This window comes from Rhincodon typus, unplaced genomic scaffold, assembly GCF_021869965.1.
Source record: "Rhincodon typus isolate 14 unplaced genomic scaffold, sRhiTyp1.1 hic_rhity00003939, whole genome shotgun sequence".
NCBI classification, from domain to species: domain Eukaryota; kingdom Metazoa; phylum Chordata; class Chondrichthyes; order Orectolobiformes; family Rhincodontidae; genus Rhincodon; species Rhincodon typus.
Window position 1 is genome coordinate 1 of NW_025969577.1, and position 8,471 is coordinate 8,471.

Genomic DNA, 8,471 nt, shown 5'->3' on the forward strand with positions numbered 1-8,471 from the left:
CACCCCCGCCTGGGACTGAGCCCCCCACACCCCGTCAGATGCACACTCCTCTGACCCTGGGTCTGGCCCCCTCACCCCAGGACCTCCCCACACCCTTGGACGACACTGTCATCATCCTGCCCCTCTCTACTGCCCCCTCTATTTGTTACCCTCCTACTACCCTCACCCTGCGAACACCTGAGTGAGGGGTGGTAATGGAGAAGGGGGAATAATGGGAGGGCTGTAAAGGGTGGGGGTCATGGGAAGGGCAGGATAATGAGAGGGAAAGAAGGAAAGGGGGTAATGGGAGGGGGTAACGATGGGAGGTATATCAGGGGTAATGGGAAGGGGGATGCCAGATCAGGATGGTCACAAGGGAAGGAGGAGCTGATCATGGGAGCAGTGGGGCATGGAGAGGACATCAGGGAGGTGAACAGAGGATTGTGAGGAGCTGGGAAGTGGTTGCTTACCCAGAATATACACTGATATGCTGTATATGCTCTGTTCCCGTGTGCCGATCGCTCCCTGTTTGTTCTCTCAGGCTCCTGAAGACAACGTTTGTCATCCCAGATGTCAAAGTGGACGAGGCCGAGAATCTGTCTGAGGACAAGGAGCCTGTCTCTCACACTGATGACAGTAAGTCCATCAACTGTAAAATCCTGTAGGTACTGCCTGATCTTTTACAACCGAGGAAGGCCATTCAGCCCCTTGAACCCACTCTGTAGTCTGTAGTGGGCCCGTGCTCCCTCTGGGTTTTAACCAGACTTCTCCCTCCTTTCAACACCGACATCTGTTGCTGTCAGATGGAGAACGAGGAATTGAGTTTGTCTTTATAGGAGAGAAGATTCAGATTCCAGGCTGCGGAAAGCATTCCTAGACTCTCCTCCTGGCATTGGGGGCGATATCCCTTGGTTAGGAATCCCAGATGGTTTGGGTTCAGCAGGTGGTGTGACTGCTATGAGGTTGTCCCAGAAACCCATCCGGATCACTCATGCCCTTCAGGGAAGGGAATCTGCTGTCCTTACCTGGTTTGGCCTCCACGTGACTCCAGACTCACCACCAACGTGGCTGACTCTTAACTGCCCTCTGAAATGGCCCGAGCAAGCCATTCAGTTCAAGGGCACTTAAGGGGTGGGTAACAAACGCAGTGATACCCCTATCTCCGAGATGGATTGTGACAAAAAGAGCTGGCTCTGACTGGGCCTTCCATTGTGTCGGGCTGACCCAGCAGGGGATCAATCTTTGGAGTTCCTCCCTCCTTCCCTTCCTTCACAGTCTGTCACCAAATGAAGGTTCAGAAAGCTCACAGGCTGCTCTGTTGTTAGTGTGAAGGAGATCAGAGTACAGGGCGTCACAGGAAACTGGCTTCTGGGGTGTGGGATGGCTGGGTTCTGGCCAGGTCCCAGACTGGGGCTGCCAAAGGCGAGTAGCTTTCTGCTTTCTCCCCAACCCCACTGCCCTGCCTGTGGAGATGAGCCGTTGTCTCCCTGGCAAAGGGGGTGGGCGAGGGTTGGCTGTCTGTTGGTGGTGTGGGGGGGTAGGGAATTGCGAGCTAGCCTGCAGGGGGTGCTAGAGGAGTGGGGACTGACTTTGCTCCCTTGCGTTGGCAGATTCCCAGGAGCGCTGCCCCCCGGGAGAGGCAGGTAGCTCCCAACTGATGAGGACCAAGAGCGACGCGGGAGCTCTGATCGTTCGGCGAGCCAACCTGCGCTCCCCCAGTGACAAGAGGAGGATCCGACGCCATCGCTTCTCCATCAACGGGCACTTCTACAACCATAAGGTAAGCAACCAGTCAGCGAGCAGCTCCCGTCCTGGACAATCGGCAGTGGGATCGCCACGCCGGGAAGCAGAGGTGCTCCAATTCACCAACCCAGCTGCCAGCTCCGACATCACTGGAAGAGAGGGTGTGCTAATGAGCCAGGAGTTGTGAGCGGTAGCCATGGTGCAGAGTCCAGCCTGCGGCGCATGAGAGCTGGAGCTGCCGGGAAGACCCATTGCTGAGACTCTGCCTTTGGCCAAGGGGGTGTGGGGGGGTCAGGAAACCTGTCTCCCTGAGCTCCTCTGGAGCGAGGAATCGATTCAGGTGAAGCAGGTTCGCTGCAGCTCTGTGCTGGTTTCAGAGTGCAAGGGAACTTTGAAACCAACCCCTGGGCCCCTGCTCCCAATCCACTGCCCAGTGACTCTGAACTTGCATCTGCTGGCAAAGACCTGACCCAGTCCTTCACGACAAGAACACCGCGATGTTGGGGAGAATGGGAATGAGAATGGACAGTGCGCTGGAGATGCTGAGTGGGTCAGGTAACCTCTGCAGAGACAGGGAGAGAGAGAGAAATGGGACCAGAATTTCAGGTTGCTGAGTGGCCTCACAGTCAATATCTTGTCGTTCTCAGTGTGTGTGTGTGAGAACTGGGTTTTCTTGCTGCCTTCCACTGTGGTGGTGATGTATCCCCCTAGGTCAGTCCGAACAGGGTCTTGTGAAACACTGAGGTAACAAGGTGTAGAGCTGGATGAACACAGCAGGCCAAGCAGCATCAGAGGAGCAGGAAGGCTGATGTTTCGGGCCTAGACCCTTCATCAGAACCTGAAACGTCAGCCTTCCTGCTCCTATGATGCTGCTTGGCCTGCTGCGTTCATCCAGCTCTACACCTTGTTATCTCAGATTTTCCAGCATCTGCAGTTCCTACTATCTCTTGTGAAACACTCTTGTCTCTTCTTTCCCACAGACGTCTGTTTTCACACCAGCGTTTGGTTCAGTGACAAACGTTCGTGTCAACAGCACCATGAGCTCGCTTCAGGTCCTCAACTTGCTCCTGAACAAATTTAAGGTCAGTGGTTCTGCGCATGTACCTGGTCCTGCCTGTACAGGGGCTGGGGGTGGGGGTGGAGGGGAAAGGAAGAGGTACTGGGCACTAACAGTGAGATCTACGTGCTGTGGGGCGAAGGGGAATTTCTTCCAAACACTTCCACTGTAAGGACTTGGACAGGAGCAGCTTGGGGGGGGGGGGGGTGGGGGGCGCGGGGAGGGAGCTGCTTTGAAGCTATGCCGTATGGCCAGGCCTTTTCCTGCATTTGGGAGTTCTCGGCAGCTCCTACCAGCCAACATCCAGTTCGCTTCGCGTCTGTTAATGGGGGGAAGAAAAGAAATCTTCAAGTCTATCAGAAAGGGTGAAAGAGCACAGCATTTTGAAATTGGGAGGAGGATCAAACAGAGTCAGCGTGGCTTCATGAAGGGGGAAATAAAGCCTGAACAATTTGTTCCAGCTATTTGAGGTGTGAACAGGCAGATAAAGGGGGAAAAAGTGACAGTCATAGACACATAGAGGTGTACAGCACGGAAACACACCCTTCGGTCCAACTTGCCCACGCCGACCGGATATCCTGTATAAATCTAGTCCCATTCGCCAGCATTTGGCCCATATCCCTCTAAACCCTTCCTATTCACGTACCCATCCAGATGCCTTTTAAATGTTGTCATTGTACCAGCTTCCACCACTTCCTCTGGCAGCTCATTCCATACACGCACCACACTCTGCGTGATCCTTAGGTTCCTTCTAAATCTTTCCCCTCTCACCTTAAACCTATGCCCTCTAGGTTTGGACTCCCCTACCCTGGGGAAAAGATCTTGGCTTTTATCTTTGACCCTATCCATGCCCCTCATGATTTTATAAACCTCTATAAGGTCACCCCTTAGCTTCCGATGCTCCAGGGAAAATAGCCCCAGCCTATTCAGCCTCTCCTTGTAGCTCAAACCCTCCAACCTTGGCAACATCCTTGTAAATCAAATGTCCAGAAAAAAAACATTCAATAAGATATCACACTATCAGGTTACTTATTGAGGTAAGAGCCCATGGTATCTGGGATTGGATATTAACATAGATAGAGAACTGGCTAACTAATTGCAGACAGAGAGTGATGAAAAGGTGGTATTTGGATGTTGGAATCCTGTTCAAACTAGTGGACTGGCCACAGGGATCAGTTTTGGGGACACAGTTACCTAAGGGAAGATAGGTTGGCATTGGAGGAGTCCAGAGAAAGTTTCCGAGGCTGATCCAGGGGATGGAGGGACTGTCTTATGCGGCTGCCTGGACTCACTGGCAAGAACAAAAAATAAGAAGTGACTTGATTGAAAATACACAATTTCATAGAATTTTTACATTTCATCGAATCCCGACAGTGGTGGAAACAGGTCCTTCGGCCCAACAAGCCTACATTAACCCTCAATTGGTCCACAATTGGTAGGGTTACTTCACTGGGCAGATATGGAGAGATTGGTCTGAGACTCTGCCACAAGGGGAAAACAAAGGGGCATCATCTTAGAGTCAGGGGTCACCCATGTCAGACAGAGACGAGAAGGAATCTCTTCTCTCAGGGGGGAGTGAATCAGTGGGATTCCTTACCGCAGAGGGCTGTCAAGGCTGGGTCATTAAGTATATTCAAGGCTGGGAGAGACTTTTAATCAGTGAGGGAATCAAAGGTTATGGGGGAAAAGGCAGGACAGTGGAGTTGGAGATGATCAGATCAGCCATGAATTGAATGGTGGAGCAGACTCGATGGGCTGAAAGGCCTGGTCTGTTCTTTTGTCTGCTGCTGTTATCACTGTGACCATACCAGAATAGCTGCGATGTTGGCCCTTGTTGAACCTCTGCTGCCTGCGCTGGCAGACTGAGTTTTCCTTCACCCAGCACCACTGGCCTCGCTACTCTAAGCCCGTGGAACCTCTTCCTGGCGTTCGGAATCCCTTCCCGACCAGTCATCCCCCCAAAAGCCCACTCTGGGCACCCCCAACCCCACCTCAAACAAATGCCCCTGTGCCTCGCTTCTCCGGTGCACGTGCACTCCCACCTCTGGCCCACCGTCGTCAGCCTTGGCATCGTCACAGAGAGCCCCAACACGGTCTGCAGTTTGATCCATCCGTCAGTCCCTCCGTCTCCTGCAGCCTGATTGGTCAAACCCACCCCTTGGCCAGGAATCAGCACCGCGCCCCCCGCTCCGAATGCCTCCTCCATGCCCCGTTCTTCGGGGGCTGCCCGAGTGCCATTGGCCGGTCCCTGCAGGAGGAGGGGAGAGGAGATTGGGTGGTGGAAGTGGGCAGCAGAGCGAGTGAGTAGGCAATGCACCCTCCTTCGCACCCCCCACCTCCCCCAACCCCCCACCACCCCCAACAACTGCCATCCACGAAGAAAGTGCAAGGCGAACGAAACAATTTGGTGATATGGCGTTTTTTTTTTCTCTCTCCTCTTGTTTCAGATTGAGAACAGTTCCAACGAGTTTGCACTTTATATTGTCCACACCAGTGGAGGTGAGTACGTGTCTCATGGTGTTACCTTCAACTTGAGCTCTTGCCCAACCAAGTTTTTGAGTGCGGACATAGCAATTGACCCAATTGAGGCAACATCACATCCAAAGCACTTGCGCAGATTGGGCCCAACAGCTGGTACCATTGCGTGGCATTCGTTTGCCAAGAGGAGACGAACCAGAGTGAAGGCTGGGCACGGTCTGTGTCCAGCTCCTGAACAAGAGCATGGAGTGAGAGAGTGGATAGGAGGAGTGCCACTTGGCCAGTGGTATACTAGCACCTCCTGCAGGGTGGTGTGAATGTCCCGTAGATGCCATCCTCCAGCAGCACCACAGCACACATAGCCAACCAGAGCTTCTCCGAAACAGTCAGAGCACTGGGGATATTCCAAGATATTGGCGAGAGGGGAGAGAGGGCAGAGCCAGCAAGGCCATGAGGAGGCCGAATGGTATGTCAGTCGTTATTGGTCAGGCATTGAGGGATGGGAGGAACAAAGTCAGACTGTGTGTGCAGGTGAGACCAGAGCTATACATCTTAGAATCCCCAGAGTGTGGAAAGAGGCCATACAGCCCATTGAATCGACACCGGCCCTCTGAAGAGCATCCCACCCAGGCTATCCCTGTGACCCCCTATTTGGTGCGCCTTACCCACCAAGCCTGCCCATCACCAGCTTTGTGCAGCTTGGGGCTGGGCATTGCTGAGGAAGGAGGGGGCCGTTTCACAGGCCGTACAGGCGTGGGTACCCCAGGCCGGTGCCCGAGATGGGATAGGCTTCTCCATGAAGACAGGCTGGGTGAACTCGCTCCGTCTCTCCTCAAACTGACAGGAGTGGTATTCAGACTTCCTGGCTGGAGAGTCCAGACACTGCTTCAGGATAAGGGGCTGATCGTTCTGGGATCGAGGGAGAGGTTTCTTGTCCTATTCGGAATTCCCTATCCTAGAGGGTTGTGAATGGTCCATTGCTGAGGTGATTCACGCTTGAGATGGAAGACTGTTGGATATTTCGGGGGGGGGAAATTGAGAGAAGCGGGTGTGGGGCTGGCACAGGGGCTGGGTGAAGGTTGACCATGATCCATCTGAAGGGCACAGCAAGCTGCAACAGCTGAACAGCCACCTCCTTCTCACTTTGTCACACTGTCACAGAGAACGGGGCACACTGTACCCCTCCTGCTGTGGTGAGGTGGGGAGAAAGGAACCATTTCACTCAGGGGTGCGAACACTTTCTCTAATTGGTGTCTCTGTCTCTATCTATCTCCCCCTCTCTCTCTCTGACTCTCTTTCTGTCTCTGTCTCTCACACTCTCACTCTCTCTGTCTCTCCCTCTAACCGTCTCTCTGTTTGTCTTTCTCTCTATCTCTCTCTCACACTCTCTCTTTCTCTCTGACTCTCTATGCTTCCCTCTCTCTCTCTGTCTCTCTCTCTCTAACCATCTCTCTCTGTTTGTTTCTCTCTTTGTCTGTCTGTCTATCTGTCTGTCTCTGTCTCTCTCTCTCTCTCTGTCTCTCTCTCTCTGTCTCTGTCTCCCTCTGTCTCTCTCTGTCTCTCTCTCTTTGTGTGTGTGTCTCTCTCTCTCTGTCTCTGTCTCTATCTCTATCTCTCTCTATCTGTCTGTCTCTCTCTTTCTTTCTCTCTCCGACTCTCTGTCTCTCTCCGTCTATATATGTCTCTGTCTCTCTTTCTTTCTCTCTCTGACTCTGTCTCTCTGTCTCTCTTTCTCTATCTCTTTACCTCTCTCTCTAACCATCTCTCTCTGTGTCTGTTCCGCTCTGTCTGTTTCTTTCTCTCTCTCTCTCACTGTCTGCGTCTCTCTGACTCTTTCTCTGTCTCTTTTTCTCTCTGACTCTCCGACTCTATCTCTCTTTCTGTCTCCCTTTCCCTCTCTCCACCTTCCCCTCCCCCCGCCGCAGAAAGGACCAAGTTGAAGGATTCAGACTACCCCCTGATCTCCCGCATCCTTCAGGGACCCTGTGAAGCCATAGCGAAAATCTTTCTGATGGAGAAGGATCTGGGGGAAGAGGTCACCTATGATGTGAGTACCTGTTTGATGTCTCATTGTTCGTGATTCTGCGCGAGTCCAGTTGGAATTGGGAATCCTCTGCTGTTTGATGGGTTTGACAGGGGCTGTCAGTCTGTGTGAGACTCCCGATGGACGAAAGCAAGACCTGTGGAAGTGGGGATGACGGCCAAGTAATATTATCACTCAACTATTAATCTGTAGACCCAGGTCATGTTGTGGGCACACAGGTTTGAAGACTTTCTCTTCTGTGCTGTAACCATGCAATAGTTAACTGGGAATAACTGACACCAAGTGGAGAATTGGAGGTAGGAGAATGAGCAATGGAAGGCACTGCTGAAGCGCTGCAGTGCCACCACAGGCAGGAGGGTATCATTACAGTGTGACATGTTTACATAGGAATTTTACATTCTAATGAGAAATGTTTGCACAAGCACATGCGAGATTTATGAAAATGTGATCTGTCTCCCCTTTTGGATTCTCAGCTAAAGCTCAGGAAGTAAGGAGGGGAATACGCGTGACTGGTGCATGTCGGATCCATTGTTCTAATGACTCTCGATTGCTCCCGTCACCAGTGTTTTCAGAGTGAAACCACTGGGCTTGTTCAGTACATCTGCTTGTTTGTGTATTTCTAGAATCTTCTATTCTTTTCTGGTCCCCTCTCCCCAGGTTGCTCAGTACATCAAGTTTGAAATGCCAGTGCTGCAGAGTTTCATTGTCAAACTGAAGGAAGAGGAAGATCGAGAGGTGAAGAAATTAACACGCAAGTGAGTTCATGTCCCAATCTGTTTAAGGTCTTTGTTATTTTCATGTGTTGGGCCAAGGAAGGGAGTCCATGACAGACAATTAACGCCTGAATCATTACTTTCTGAACTTTAGTCAGAGCTCCAAACACTGCGCTGGTTGAGAGAATAACTTCTTAATTCTTACTATATCTCCCTGATGTTACTTCTTTGGAAGATGTTTGTACAAGTGGGAGGATGTAACAGTAACATGACGCTTTTAAGTAGGAAATTGCAATGCAGTACTGAGGGAGTGCCGCACTGTCCCCAAAGCTAAGAGTTGTGTTATATTCCACTGCTGTACCCCTTCCCCACCAGGCTGACCCTGCCCCGGGGCAGTACTGAGGGAATATCGCACTGTCCCACTGCTGTACCACCCCCCAGGCCCCGGGGCAGTACT

The 8,471-nt window shown here is 52.1% G+C and overlaps 1 protein-coding gene across 1 annotated transcript in view; it reads left to right on the forward strand.

Annotated features, from left to right (window-relative positions):
- The first annotated feature begins 344 nt into the window (after nucleotides 1-344).
- rassf2a (Ras association domain family member 2a) overlaps nucleotides 345-8,471 on the forward strand; it is an 11,515-nt gene continuing 3,388 nt past the window's right edge. Inside the window, exons 1-6 of the mRNA XM_048593788.1 lie at nucleotides 345-615; nucleotides 1,590-1,759; nucleotides 2,703-2,804; nucleotides 5,227-5,278; nucleotides 7,183-7,304; nucleotides 7,959-8,056. Of these exons, the coding sequence (XP_048449745.1) occupies nucleotides 345-615; nucleotides 1,590-1,759; nucleotides 2,703-2,804; nucleotides 5,227-5,278; nucleotides 7,183-7,304; nucleotides 7,959-8,056 (815 nt within the window). The remainder of the gene's footprint in view (nucleotides 616-1,589; nucleotides 1,760-2,702; nucleotides 2,805-5,226; nucleotides 5,279-7,182; nucleotides 7,305-7,958; nucleotides 8,057-8,471) is intronic.